The sequence below is a fragment of the Eufriesea mexicana genome, unplaced genomic scaffold (genome assembly GCF_001483705.2).
Source record: "Eufriesea mexicana isolate 0111107269 unplaced genomic scaffold, ASM148370v2 scaffold5212, whole genome shotgun sequence".
Lineage (NCBI taxonomy): Eukaryota > Metazoa > Arthropoda > Insecta > Hymenoptera > Apidae > Eufriesea > Eufriesea mexicana.
Genome location: NW_016913161.1, coordinates 363,619 through 380,086, shown reverse-complemented (window position 1 = coordinate 380,086; position 16,468 = coordinate 363,619). Strand labels below are relative to the sequence as shown.

At 33.3% G+C, this 16,468-nt stretch overlaps 1 protein-coding gene across 1 annotated transcript in view; it reads right to left on the bottom strand.

The window, feature by feature from the left end:
• The window catches only part of CycD (cyclin D), a 78,384-nt gene that overhangs the window by 55,954 nt on the left and 5,962 nt on the right, over window positions 1–16,468 (bottom strand). Inside the window, exon 2 of the mRNA XM_017906264.1 lies at window positions 942–1,157. Within this exon, the coding sequence (XP_017761753.1) occupies window positions 942–1,157 (216 nt within the window). The remainder of the gene's footprint in view (window positions 1–941; window positions 1,158–16,468) is intronic.

The window sequence follows — 16,468 nt, the reverse complement described above, 5'->3', positions numbered from 1 at the left end:
CGTTATTGCATTCATTGTTGCATTTATGCTATCTCGAGACTTAATCTCTCTACTTAGAACGTATCTTTCTCACCTGGAAAATTAATTTTTTCAAATTCAAATAGACTATCTTGAATTTATTTGGTAAGACTGTACCGATATCACGGAAAAATTCTAACTTCCAATATTTTATCTTTCCCTTTATTTTTATGGGATATTTATTATCGAAGTGTGAAAAGAAAATGAATTTAGATTATAATTGGCAAATTTTTCTCAACTTCCACGAGATACTAATCCTATAAACACTACGGATTATGACTTTACCTTTAGAAATAAATCTGTTCAAAGTAGTATGAACTTTAATTTCACGTGACAAGTTCAATTTTCCTAAAATTAATCACTCTAATAGAAAATTCCCGATTCTAAATATTGCATACCAAAAAATTCCATATAATTTCGTCTATAAAGTACTACAAATTTTGATTTTAATTTTTCTCAATTTCCACGAGATACTAATCCTATAAACACTACGGAATCTGACTTCATCATTGAAAAGAGATCCACTGAAAGTAGTACGAACTTTAATTTCACGTGACAAGTTCAATTTTCCCAAAATAAATTTCTAATAGAAAATTCCCGATTCTAAACACTGTGTACCAAAAAATTCCATATAATTTCGTCAAAAACCGGCATAATACCACCCACGATCTCGACACACCTTTGCTTCCGCCTCCCACCCACCCATCGAAACCGAAACTGACTCAAACCCTTCCCTGACTCCCCCACCCTCGACGAGAGAAATAAAAAAGAAGCAAAAATGAAAAAGAAGTTCCGAGAGAAGAAGGTTGAAACCCTCTGTAAGAATCAGCGTGTCGAGATGGCCGACCACCTCACAGAGAGTGCGCCGATCAGCAATAAGGAGGAACAAAAGCTGAGGAGAGTCCGGTTCTATGAACACTTACCCATAAGTCATCCAGGGTGATGGAGTTGTCTGTGTAGAAAACAAGCACCTCCGCCGTGAGCGGCGACGGTTCTCGCAATTTCGAGGCGAGAAGCAGGCAGGCAGTTCCTAGCAGCTGCAGCTGCGACTTCCTGATCGGGCAGATCGAGAGGAACCTGTCGACGTAGTTCATCGACAGGGGAAAGACCTCGTCCTGGCACTTCTGCTCCTCGCATACCTGTCACCGATCATCAAGCAACAGATTAGAATCGTGTCCCGGCTTCGACGCAGGGAAGAGGTCTATTGGCCCGGGTCCCTCACACGAAGGGGTTGCCCCGAACAATTTGTCCCTCCGCGGTGCTCCGGGGGGAAGGAACGAAGGGTGCTTGGGAATTAGAGAGGTATCGGTACCTGGACTCTCGATTCCGCTGAGTACAGTTATGTCTGGGGACCCGAGGATGATTTTTAGGCTAGGCTGCTGGGCTGTTAGGCACTAACTGTTAGGCCTAATGGGTACGTGGGAAGAAATATTGGGGTTCCAAGTATTTCCAGGGTTTCTTTTAGGGGGTTGATCTATTTGGAATTAGATTAGAGGATTGACTCGGGGTAACTTTATTTTATTCTTTGGAATTCCCGTTTAACGATAGACGGATGACTAGGTACGTGAATTTAGGTGTGTTTAATAGACATGTGATGAGAAATCTTGAGTTTTGAAATATTTTAAGGGTGTTAGTCTATTAGGAATTACATTAGAGGGTTAAGCTGGCTTAATTTTATTTTATTGCTCTGAATTCTCATCTAATGATAGATGGATTACTAGGTACGGGAATTTAGGTGTGTTTAATAGATACCTGACCAGAAATATTGAGTTTTGAAATATTTAAAGGGTCTCTTTTAGAGTGCTAACCTATTAGAAACTAGATTAGAGGATTAGGCTTATTTTATTGCTTTTAATTCTCGTTTAATGATAGATTGGTAACTAGGTACGTGAATTTAGGTATAATTAATAAACACGTAATGAGTAGTCCTGTGTTTTGAAATATTTGAAGGATTTCTTTTAAGGGGTTCATCTATGAGGAATTAAATTAAAGGATTAAGCTAGCTTAATTTTATTTTATTGTTTCGAATTCTCATTTAATGATAGATGGGTGACTAGTACGTGAATTTAGGTATGTTTAATAGATACCTGACCAGAAATATTGAGTTTGGAAATATTTAAAGGGTTGATCTATTAGAAATTAAATTAGGGGATTAACCCAGGTTAATTTTATTTTATTGGTATGAATACTCGTTTAATAATACCTAGATAATAGGTATCGCGAATTTAGGGTACGGAAACCGTGCAGCTTAATTTCGTTCTCATCGTGGAATTTTACCTCGTAACCTCCCGAAGCAAATTTTTATTGCCTTTTTAATGTAAATCGGCTGTACCCAGCGAACATTTATCGCATGCTAAATTGTCACCGCGATTTCCAGTCCCCTTTGTTGAGTCTTATGAAAAATTTATCGAAAATTATAATTTTAAACGTACAGCAAACTTTCTCGAAAAATCAATATCCCCCTTTAAATACGCTATTTATATTTATAACAAATAATTTAATCACGATTTAATACTTCCCGTTTTAATTCAACTATACGTGTTCACCTATAGCAATCACGGTTTACAAAAATAATAAAATAAACTAAGAATATTTTGTTTTCGATATTCGAAATTAAGCTTTTCTTAAGGGTTCTCGAGACGCACGACACTCGTGGCAATTTTAAATCGAGCTATACTGGGGGACGAATTAATAAAATGGCCGTAAAACGGAGAAAAGAGGAAAAAGAGAACAGAAAAAAAAAGAGACGAGTACGTCAGACCGGATTTCCTCTCCTCGTATTTTAACATCGCGGCTTTGGCTAATCGATCACCCTGGGGCACAGGTCGGGGACCTCGGTTTTTGTTTTCAAAGCATTCTCGAGGAGAAGATACAATCGATACAGTCGATGCTGAAGAAGAGTATAACGAGCTTTCGGCGAACGAAATTCAGGCTCGACGGGTGGAAATAATTTTTCATTCAACGACACTCCGTCTAAAGTCCGTTAGAAATAAACAAACATCGATTTCAGCCAGTTTCTGTGGCGTTCGGTCGAGATAAGATTAGGCTTGTTCGAGTAAGTAGTTTCAGCCGAACCAGACGAATCATGGACGCCATTGCCTGTTCATTTTTAGCGATTAGGTAACGGGAATTAATCGGAAATGTGACGTAAGGACTGTTAATTAGACACGTACACCAAATATATTTCTGGCAATTGTTTTCTTCGTTTTACGGCACACGTGAATTTTAAAAACTGGGTCACAGAGATTCCACGATTTTCTAAGTGCATAGGTTGAGTCATAATTTGTTGGGAAAGCAGCACAAAGTATGATAAATGCGAATATTATTAGTCGGAAAGAATAAATTAATTAGTTACGAGGATTAATGCTCTATACTACTGATATAAAAATTTATATTTGGTAAGATTAGAATTTAGGTAAATTTAATAATTAATATTAATTTGAAGGAATGGATTTTTTCAATGTAACTTATCATTTTTACGAAATTATTAGTGGTCAATGGCCAATCAATATGAAATATTGAGATTGTTAAATAATAGCAATGTTGCATCAACTTAAATATTTATTACAATTAAAATCCCATATCGATTTCAATAAATAAAAATTTGAATACAAATGGTAATTATAATTTCTATAAAAAAGAATTACATTATTATAACCAAAATTCCATATCAATTAGAACTTTTCAGGTAATTACTTATCTTCCAAGATTACCAACAGTACTGAAAAATTCCTATAAAAAGAAAAAAGGTGACATTACTAGAATTAAAATCCCATGTCAATTCTGATAATTGGAAATTTTAATGAAACTTCTAATCTTCCAAGAATACCAATAGCACTTATATTTCCCATAAAAAAAAAAAAAAGAAAAGCAACAATTACTAAAATTAAAATCCCATGATAATTCTGATAATTAGAAATTTTATTCTAACTTCTGATCTTCCAAGATTGTCAACAGTACTTGTAATTCCCATAAAAAGGAAAAAGGAAAGTAACATTACTAAAATTAAAATCCCATGTCCATTCTAATAATTAGAAATTTGAGTGCAACTTCTGATTTTTCAAGACCATCAACAGTATTTATAATTTGCATTAAAAAATGTTGCATTATTAAAATTAAAATCCCATGTCAACTCTGATAACTAGAAATTTTATTCTAACTTCCAATGTTCCAAGATTACCAACAGTACTTATAATTCCCATAAAAAGAGAAAAAGTGACATTACTAAAATTAAAATCCCATAACAATTCTAATAATTAGAAATTTTAATGAAATTTCTAAATTTCCAAGATTATCAACAGTATCTATAATTTGCATTAAAGAAGAGTTACATTATTAAAATTAAAATCCTGTGTCAACTCTGATAATTAGAAATTTTATTGTGACCTCTGATCTTCCAAAATTACCAAAATTACCAAATACCTTCCAAAATACCAGCACCTTTAACAGTAATATAAATCATCACACAGGAAACAGACGGAACCCAGCAATAGCGACATTTAAAATGCCACATCTCGAACACCAGTTCCCTGTTACCCAACACGGACCAATTAATCGCCTACTAGCTGACCGACTAGCTGACCAAGTCCCGTGGCCAACGAGAGCACGGTTCATCGATACCCCAAATACGTCAAGGTCCCCATGTGTAAACACGGTTTGGAAACCGTTCGGACTGCACACGTGGCCCTCGAGCACCGCCCAGCGCGCTTCCGGAACCGGGGGTTGACCGAAACTTTCCACCGTGGCCCTTCTGCAGAAATCCCACCGGTCGTCCCTTCCTACCGGTTAGGTGCAGCCCAACGAATCGCCGAATCGGCCAGCAAACGTTGCACCGCGACTTATTGACCGTGACCAACGCTTCCACCCTTTCTCGACACCCCTTTGTAGTTGTTCCACGACGCGTTCACCGCGACCAATTAGTACCAGAGGCTTAACGAAATAATTGTCTGCGGCCTATCATCGATTAAACGCCGAGTTAGGAGGGTGCGCGAGTCAAGGGTCGAGGCAGAGGCGAAAGTCCCGAGAATGTGAGGTTAGGTACGGGCTAGGGTGAGTTTCGACTGAGTTGCAGGCGGATCTGGGGATAATTGGTGAGGGTATAGGAACAAATTTTCAACTAAATCGGAAATAAATCGATACGTACAATAATATATAATAAATAATATTTTTAAAAAATAATATTTTTATAAAAAAATTATATTTTGCCTAAATTAAAATTTGTTCGCGAGTTAGTTAATTTTGAAAGAATTTTTGGAAGAATAGATAGGAATTACGGTTTATTAAAATTTATTAAGTACTTTGACATGTATAATATCATTGTAACTATAAGCTCTTTGTTCGTAATTGTTCTGCAGAATTTTTCACGTGGCTTTGAAGGGTATTTAACCCTTTGCACTCATATTTATATTTGAGAAGGCCACCAATCAATTCGGAATTTTTCATATTCGATCAAAATGAAGACATTTTCATGGGAAGGTATTGCAACTTAACTTGTCGATTTTGGTGGGAAAAAATGAGAAAAATACACAAATTTAATATTTGTATAATAATAAAATAATAAAATTATAAAATAAAATAATAAAAATGTATAATAAAATAAAATGACGACTATAGGACAACATAGGAGTGCAAAGGGTTAATTGCGAGAAGAAGGTTGTCAATAATTGCTGGAATTATTTGATTAAATAATTAGGGAGCATGATTATTAAAATTATGAAAATGTTTGAAGGAAAAGGGATTTATGGGAATTATTTCTTGTAAATATTTATTAGAAATTATTTGAATAATGAGAAACTGAGATCGAAAGATTATCAGGGCAGTCTGAGTGGGAGCATTACGAGGCAGATTCTAAGATGGAGGTAAGGGTTTTCAATTGAAACTGCGTGAATGGGAAATAAATAACGTGGGAGGGTATATGCTAAGAATATCTAAAATGAAAAACCCTGATCGCAAAATATAATTATTCGTTCAACAATAAAAAATATACTTTGCATTTAATATTGTTGAAAAATAAATAAATTTCGAATCGAAAAGTGCAGTCTATGAGAAAAGGGAATAAATTAATTAATAAGGTTATCAAAATTATTAAAATCGAATGGATCGTTATTATTTGCAACATTTCGCTGATTAGATGCCTTCTTTCAGTTAGGTTCGCGGCAAATACGTTAAATTATTGCTCGTTATTCGATGTACATATTATTTTTCAGCCGCTATTTCGAGTAATTTATAATCCCGACTCGCGGAATCCGTGCAACGCGAGTCCGTTTATAAATGACGATTCCTTTTCAATGGGAACGGACTGCATTATAATCGCACTGTTCTCCACTTCAGCTTAATGAGATAGAGTCTCGTTGAGTTACATTGGACGCTGGAAGACCGTCTAAAATCGGCCGTCGAGCTGAATAGAGGCCGCGAGACTATGTAAAATGGACACTGTTTATTATTGGGCATAGTGTTGCTTTGACAAAATATTTACGAAAATTATCGAGCTTTCGTGAAGATGAAATATTAACGGAAGAGGGCATTGAAACATTAATGGTGATTAATATCGTAAATATTGTGAATATTAATTAGAATGCGAATATTGTAAATATTGCGAATACTAGTTAAATATTGTAATGTCATAAACATTAATTAGAAGATAAATATTGTATATGGTAGTTAAGTGAAAACAGCATGAATATTGGAAATTCTAGTTACATGGTAAATATTGCAAATATTGCGAAAATTAATTGCAAGATAAATATTCTAAATGGTAATTAAAAAATAAGGATTGTAAATATTATAAATATTATTTGGGAGATAAATATTGAAAATACTAGTTACATGGTGAGTACTATAAATATTGTGAATATTATAAATATTATTTGGAAGATAAATATTGGAAATACTAGTTAAATGGCGAATACTGTAAATATTGCAAAAATTAACTAGATAATTAAAAAGTAGGCATTGTAAATATTATAAATATTATTTGTGAGAAATATTGGAAATACTAGTTAAATGGTGAATACTGCAAATATTGCAAAAATTAACTAATTAAAAATTAGGTACTGTAAATATTATAAATATATTATTTAGAAGATAAATATTGGAAATACTAGTTAAATGGTGAATACTGCAAATATTGCAAAAATTAACTAATTAAAAATTAGGTACTGTAAATATTATAAATATATTATTTAGAAGATAAATATTGGAAATACTAATTAAATGGTGAATACTGCAAATATTGCAAAAATTAACAAAATAATTAAAAAATAGGCATTGTAAATATTATAAATATTGGAAATACTAGTTAAATGGCAAATACTGTAAATATTGTAAAAATCAATTAGAAGCTAAATATTCTAAATACTAACTAAAAAATCGGCATTGTAAATATCATAAATACTAGAAAAACTAATTAAACGTCAAATACTGTAAATATTGCAAAAATTAATTGGAAGCTAAATATTCTAAATAGTAACTAAGAAATAAACATTGTAAATACTATAAATATTATTTAGAAGAACACCATAAACAGTAATTACGTAGAAACTAGTACGAATATTGTAAACACTAATTAAACGACAAGCAATATAAACAATATAAATATTAATTAGAAGCTGAATATTATAAATACCAATTAAAGCCCGAATATGGCAAATACCATAAATATTGATTAAAAGGTAAACATTTTAACCATGATAAACACGAATCGAAAGTAAAACACCGAAAAATTAACAAAATGCTAAATACTCTAAGAGCAAGTTAAAATACCGTGAGTATTAATTAAAAGACAACCATTAAACTCATTGCAAAGTAAATATCCTAAATATTAAAAGAAAATTCAAAAGAACACGATATTTTTCTTCCTTATTTAATGATCATCTCTCGCAAAAGTTATTCAAAATCCAATTCTACTCTTCTAAATTATTTACAATATAAACAAGCATTTATTTCTAACAAAGTACTCCTTAAATAATACTGCACATTTATCCTAATCGAGAAACAAAGTCCCCGATTTCTTCCCCAATCTCGAATTCTAAATTTCCCTCGACTCACGTGCTATTTTTAAACCTGGAATTTCAACTGGAACATTTACAAACAATCGACGAGTGTCAACAAACGGCCAGCCGCGCGTTTCTTGCTACGCAGCAACACTGTGTCCAATTCCAAACCCGCAGAATGCCCAACGCTCTACGCGAATTAAACCAGTTTGACCATTTTAAGTCAGGCGACAAAGTAACCCAGAAAAATATCTCGCCTCGGCCTGCCTTTGCCTGCCAAAGTCGCCAAACTTTGTATCGGCAGTTTCTCAGAAGCGATAACACCGATGGACGAAATACGCGGACGACAAAATGGCGGCCGGCGCTTATACAACACCCTATCAGAAAATTAAATCGAATTTTCTTGAAAAAAATTAAGTCGAATTTTCTGAAAAAATTAAATCCTATTTTCTGATGAAAATTAAGTCGACAACTGAATCGAAATAAATCGAAATAAATCGAAACGCTGTATTCCACGAACGATCGAAAAATAATAAAAGGGAGAAAGACAGAAATGAAAATTCGACGATAATTAAATGGAAATAAATCTAAACGCTGTATTATACGAACGAATCAAAAATAAGAAAAGGAAGAAAGGCAGAAATAAAAATTCAACGATAATTAAATCGAAATAAATCGAAAGGCTGTATTCTGCGAACGATCGAAGAATAATAAAAGGGAGAAAGACAAAAATAAGAATTCGACACTAATTAAATCGAAATAAATCGAAACGCTGTATTATACGAACGAATCAAAAATAAGAAAAGAGAGAAAGGCAGAAATAAAAATTCGTCGATAATTAAATCGAAATAAATCGAAAGGCTGTATTCTGCGAACGATGGAAAAATAAGAAAAGGGAGGACAGAAATTAAAATTTGACGAGGAAGATGAGGAGGAATTTCAAATAATTTCGAATTTCGAGAAATCGAGTATCTCTGTTGGGCTGTTCATTAAGAAATTATTGTTATCGTAATTTACCCGAAGCTCGGTTATCGCACACTGCCTAATTATTTCTGAAATATCGTCCAGGGAAATTTTCACGCGCCAGGACGATAATTCTTTCAAAGACACCGGGTTTCTCCGGGTTCGAAGGTGGTCGTTTCCACGAATTGACCGGGTCTAGCAGTACCTTTCTCAGGGTGGCGATTTATGGCACCGTTTTTCTACATTGGGGGTCACAGTGTGTGACGCAGATGCGTTTTTCGTTGCTTCGTGTGCCGTTATTCGAATTTTAATCTGCGAGCATGTGGCGCGTACCCGGGACAGCTATGTAAACTAACAATTGCATGAATTAAATCCTGCGAATTTAATCCATTTTGACTATTTTACCAATCATACTCTGGAATACTTGGACATTGCCTTTTTATTTTCCAATATTTATTAATAGTCTTTGATTTCTGTATTGTATTATTATACATTATATTATATTATTGTAATTAATATATTATAATTATTGTAATAATAATTATTCTAATATTATTCTAATTTTTGTTGTTAATAAAAATCTAAATCTTGTGTCACGGGGGGTGATGGTGCACGGTAGTATTATGTTATTAGTATAAAAATTTGCAAATTAATGAGGGATACGTCAAATCACAATTCGAATTTAATTTCAAAAATGGTACCTAAACCAAATCATGTTTCTTGCCTGATAAAGCCTAAATTATTAACAAATCCTTATATTAATACTATATACCAAGATTTAATTCCACAAAATAATTATTTCGAATAATCTTCTCTAAGAAAAATCGCTCTTCAAAACTCACAAATTAAGAAAATTCTGGCATTCGATAATAATTCCAGAAATAACTAATTCGAGTAATTATGCTCAAGAAATGAAGCAAACTCAAGCTCAAAATTAGGAAATTCACTGAAACCAAGGAAAAGAAGTTCTCGTAATGGCATAACGAATTAGTAGTTTTTTTCACGAGGATCGTGAAAAAAAAGCGATGGAAAATTATGGAGGAAATTTATCTACGTCGAACAAGGTTTCAACAGAAGGCGTCGACAGAGCAACGAAATTTTGTGCACCGGGAGAAGAGGAACGAAGAGAAGAGGTGGAATTATCGATGCAAACGAAAAGAGGAATTAAATAACGAAGTGTTGGACGATCACATCGTGCATCTGTTCAAATATTAAAGAGAGTCGGGCCGAATTGGAGGCCTGATATCTCTGGTTCGAACGAGGAACACGTTTCGAAGCTCGAATTAAGAAGGAAGGCTAGCCGATAAAAACCGTGGGCCAACAAACTCGTCTGTATCTTCGCCGGACGGTCATCCGTTAGCATTCGCCGAGCAGATAATTATTTTCGCGAATAACTCGAAAAATTTCGAAATTCCGTCTCTTCTTTCGCGTCCTCTGCGTCGAGCTCTGGTGGCCTAAGCTTATCGAGACAGGAGCCATCTTTCTTCTATCAGAAATGCTCGAAATCTAGCGTTATGGCAATAAAGTAACTCCGTATTTATTGCATGCGAGTCAATCATTTGCAAAATTGACTAATTTTAAAAATAAAACGTAGAAATAATATTCCTGTAATTTACTGGAATTTAAAAAAATGTAAAAAGTGAAATTTATTCTTTTGATATAGGTATTAAACAAAGTGAACATTTTTATTGGTTATTTCATCATTGCTTTGCGTAATTATTATTAATACGCAGATTAATTTTCTCTTTCATTGATTATGGGATTCGTCATCTTGGTTCTGGTGAATTTCTGGTGAATTCTAGCGAGTTCTCGTTTAAGTTGCAATTGTATCAGTAAGATTTGCGATTTTTCTTTTCATTTTCACAAATTGGAATTGAAAAACTAGAAATACTTAAAAATTCCAATTTTTATTTCTATCTGATAATAATATAAATTATGGCTACCATACCATAAGCGTCCTGCTTCATCTCTAAGATATCTATCCACTACACTAATCCCAAGCTTAACCTCATTGCCACACCACTAAACCTAGCATAAAATATATCCACGTATTATATACATATATAACACTAATAAAGATTAATAATAGAAACAATTAGACCTCACTAAAAGCCAACATTAATTCCCAAAGTAACTGCTTTCCCTAGCTTCAAGAACAGTACCCTTTAAATCAGTTAAAAACCAATCAAAACCCAGTCAAAGTGTGTGATTAATAGGATTCTTTAAATAATCTTTCTACCTAATAATAGAAACAATTTTACTTCACTAAAAATCAACATTAATTCCCAAAGTAACTGCTTTCCCTAGCCTCAAGAACAGGACCCCTGAAACCAGTCAAAAACCAGTCAGAACCTAACCAAAACGTCTGATTAATGGGATTCTTCAAATGTCCAAATAGTCTTTGTACCCAATACGTCCAAATATTCTACAATAATTCATCGACAACGTCATAGAGCTTCATAGAACCCTGATAGACTACCCTAAGTCAGCTCCAGAGCCAAGGTCCCCGTCTGAAGAACTGTCTTATCCAAACGATTACACTACGAATTGCTGTTCTACAAAAGAATACTATAGATCACCGTTGTGCATAGAACAGAAGTTATTGATACCTCAGACTCACTTGATATTTCGCTATCAGCTTTAGGCAACGGCTCCTAACAACTGTTCGCCGATCCTCAAACATTCGTGCGGTCTAGGGGCCAGATAGCGGTTTCTACGCTGGTTATCAGCCACGATAAACTTTAATCCGTCCTTCGACACGCCAGATCCCGACAAAAGAAAAGAAATGAACGTGTTTGACGTACTCCAGGGGTCAGGCTGTACTCTTTCTAGGTCTGCGGCTCTGTTTGCGATCGGTAGGGTCTTCTCTGACTGGCTGTCGGAGATTAGTCGTTCCTGGATCTTTGTCTCATTCTTTGTGATCTTAACGGGTCTCGTGGAATAGGTCACGAGAGATTTGCAACAGTTATCGAACTGCAAAGTTTGCAGTTAGACGAGCGAAAATATTTTTCGGATTATCGATAGCCGAGCAGTTGTCGAGGGAATGACGAATGCGCGAGCTTGGCACCATTGCAGATTCTAGGTATTTATATAGGGGATTATAGGTTGAGCTAGTTTACTTTCTATATTAGAGATAATTTTATTACAGAATAATAGGGATCTTTTCTAAAACAGAAAATGTTTAGTCAATAAATTTATTGGCTATTTTGATCGACAATTTTCTGGCATTTTATAGATTATATTTTACAATTGTATTTGTATTATACAATTTTCTGGCATTTTATAGATTTTATAGATTACATATTGTAGATTCTATACTGAGTATATACTGTATTTTATAAATTTTATACTGTTATTTACTGAAGAATAAAATTCACCATCTGCTACAATATCATGCAATATTACCTATTTATTAACCTAACTATACTAGTTATATAATGTATAACAAAAGTATATATAATACAGAAATTTTAATAATTTAAGTAAATTACAATTGTGTACCATAATTAATTAAATTTCTTGTATATCCTAAGTTCTCTGAATTATTATATCTCATCTTAAGATTCTCCAAAAAAATTTCGTTGGTGAGAAGAAATAGAATTGGAGCTGAGAATAATTTTCCCAGGTGACACTCTGTATGTATTCGTGTTGGGATAACAGAAATTTTAATAATTTAAATAAATTATAATCGTATACTCTAATTAAATTTCCTGTATATTCCAAGTTCTGTGAATCATTGTATCTCACTTTAAAATTCTACAAAAAAATTTCGTTGATGAGAAAAAGTAGAATTGGTGCTGAGAATAATTTTTCCAGGTGACACTCTGTGTGTACTCGTGTTAGAATAAACCACGATATTTTTGTTGAGACGTTCTAAGGTGACAAATAGATCGGGTCTATCATCTTGATATTTCGAGCTATCTATACATCTATATCCATTTCATTTTAATGTCATTCTAAGAAATTGTCGACGTAAGAGTGTATATTTCTGTCGTGGATGATCTTGGGAAATGTTAGCGGATTAAAATAAAATGTAACAGATGCTATCTCGTTTTTCTTTTATATCAACTTTTACCGAAACATTTTGTTACGAATAAATACCCACTTGCACTAACATGTTGCATTTATGAATCCTTAATTCTCTACTAATATCTCGAAACGAAGCCAATTAAAACGATACAGGGATTTAAAAAGTTGTTAACGAATGTGCATTTTTTGCACGGTGATTTATTCGCATCTACGATTAACGTTTCCATTCTAAAAGGAGCTGTTTAAAAAATGCCGTGGTCGAGGCAACTTCACTCTCATTAACACGTTAAACCCGCGAAGAATTAAAAGTATAAACAGAGAGAAATTTGCACGTTTATGTTCTTATGAAATTTCGAAAAGTTACTAGCGATTCGGGCGAATTCCCTAGGTCCTTGATTCCGTGGCAAAAATTAAAGACCGGGTTCTTTGTTCTCTTACCGGAGAAAAGAAGTGGTGATTTCGTTGAAGATATAGACATGTAAGATCTACTCTGATAATTTGCCTTTTATAGAAGAGTAATTTGTATGAAATTTGCAGGTTTTTACACTTTCACTTTTCCACTAATTTACAAAAACGATGTGAATTTAAACAACGCGGAACAGATTAAAAAATAGTATTTCTTCTACAGTTTTTTAACTTGTAATTAGACTACTTTCGTAATCATCAAGGCACATAATGCGTGAGAAATAATTCGAATGCAACTTCAGCTAGCTCAAACTAAGAATCATCATTTCAGAGCTACAGATTTCATGGAAAAGATACCAAGCAAAGTTAAAATATGTAAATACTCAACGCTAAAAATTCGCAAATTATTCAAACTTCAAGACTCACTAGACAATTAGAAATTCCACGAAGGTAAAATATAAGGTAGATTCGAAATAATTTCTTAGCAGCGAACGACCATCGAGAGTTACTCAATTTCTAGAACTCAGAACAAGATTCCAAATTTCACAAACAAGATACAAAGCAGATTGGAAATAAATCCTCAACAGTGAAAAATTTGGAGTTACCCAAACCTCTGGACTCACCATGGAACTCAAAATTCCACAAAAAAGAAATATAAAACAGATTGGAAATAAATGCCCAACAGCAGAAAATCGCAAGTTACCCAAATCTCTGGGCTCATTTTAAAATTCAAAATTCCTCAAAAGACAAATATGAAATAGATTAAAAATAAATTCCTAAGAGCTGAAAATCGCGAGTTACTCAAATCTCTGGACTCATTTTAAAATTCAAAATTCCACAGAAAAGAAATACAAAATAGATTGAAAATGATTCTTTAAAGACAAAAAGTTGCTAGTTACCCAAACCTCTGGATTCATATTAAAATTCAAAATTCACAAAAAAGAAATACAGAATAGATTGAAAATAATTGCTTAAAAGGAAAAAATCGCGAGTTACCTAAACTCTAACCTCACAATGGAATTCAAAATTCCACAAAAAGGAAATACGAGATAGGTTGAAAACAATTCCTGAAAGGCAAAAAAATGGCGGGTTACCGAAAGGCCTGGACTGGCTGGAGAATTCGAGATTCCACGGAAACGATACAATGCAGATTGGAAATAAATCCTTAACAGCGAGGAATCGCGAGTCACGCGAGGCATCACACCCTCCGACGCGTTTTACGCCGGGAAAACACGCGTGAGAACGCAGCCAAAGGTTTCGTGTGGAGCGAATTCGGTGCGAGTTGAATCGTTCGCCGGTGCCCCTAATGCCAAAGAATTCAAAGTAATGGACTTGGACGCGCGTGTACACACGACCCAGTCCGGTCACGTTCCCGACGTAGCTCCAAGGCCGACTTTACAAACCTCCTGATCGTTTGCAATTAATCGTGCAAAAAGTCAATCGACAGCCGAATACCACGGACCTTGAACCGCGAATCGCGGGAAATCGACCCGATTAAAGGGTTCGCCATCGTTTAGAGCACTCTCGAGGACGTTTGAAATGATCGACGCAGGTTTGACCTTGCTATGATGGATTGCTATATCGTGGAACAGTCAATGCTTCGTATAGAATTATGGAGTTTGCTGCTTGAGGCTGATTGTAAGAATTTCTCATCCGTAGATCATGCAATATTCTAATAATTCTTAAATTATTAAAATTTTTCAGAGAAAAAATGATGAAGATTAAAAATTAAACAGTGAGGAATTTTTAAAACAATTTTTAAATTATTAGAATTTTTCGAAGAAAGAATGATGAAGATTAAAAATTAAACACTAAGCAAGTTTTTAAATAATTTTTAAATTATTAGAATTTTTCGAAGAGAAAATGATGAACATTAAAAATTGAACAGTGAGGAATTTTTAAAACAATTTTTAAATTATTACAATTTTTCTAAGAAAAAATGTTGCAAATTAAAAATTAAAAAGTAAGCAATTTTTTAAAATAATTTTTAAATTATTAGAATTTTTCGAAGAAAAAATTATGCAGATTAAAAGTTAAACACTGAGGAATTTTTTAAATTATTGGAATTTTGTTTAATTTTGTTAGAATTAAATGGATTTTGGATTCGAAATCGGTTGGAGGATCCTCTTATTACGTATAAAAGAGAATTATAATCACTATAGTATATTATAGTATAAGTATTGGTATTGTAGTAGAATTGATGTAATTAATCGGTATAACTTTGATATAAATAGAAATAATCTCGAGATAAATGTGTTTACTAGTAATCGAGGTAATAAATACCCTAATTACAGTTTTGTAAAATTTATTCCACTATGCTGCGGAAATTTCTTTAATCGTAATTTTGAATAATTCATAATTTTCGTACAATTATACGAAAGACAAATAAAATTGGTAGTTGATCTGTGCAAATTTTGACTTAATACCTAAAAGAAGATAATCGTGGCAATATAATTTAGGCAAAATTTGATGGTAAATTTTGATACAGCAATTTCAAATTGAACATTCTGATTTATTCTTGTTGGAAATTAATGGAGGTAAATCAATCTTGGTCAGAGGCTAGTTACAACTGATGCAAGTGTAAATATGATGTTTAATTTATGTGTAATAGGAATGAAGTGATGAATTAAAAAACAGGAGATCACTTGACTTATTACATCCAGGATATTATCAACACAAACGAACTCCTCCAGCGAGGTTAGGATAATGAATTAGCAAGTGTTTGATGTTTGCAACAGCATGATTAACGTTAATTATATTATTATCGATAACTTCTCGAAAAGAGAAGTTCTTAAGTCAGTAAACTTTCTATGTTTACAATGGCATAATTAATACCAATATTACACGCCATTGAATAATATATTTAATTTACCAACAATGCCATACCAATTCTCATTGTATCGCTATTGATCCATTTAATTATGCTATCATCGATAATCATTCGAGAGAATTTTTTTTAAGAAAATTAGTAAACCTTCTATTATATATTTACAATAGCATAATTAATATCGATTTTATATACTATCGAATTACAATATAATTATATTAATTAATTATATAAA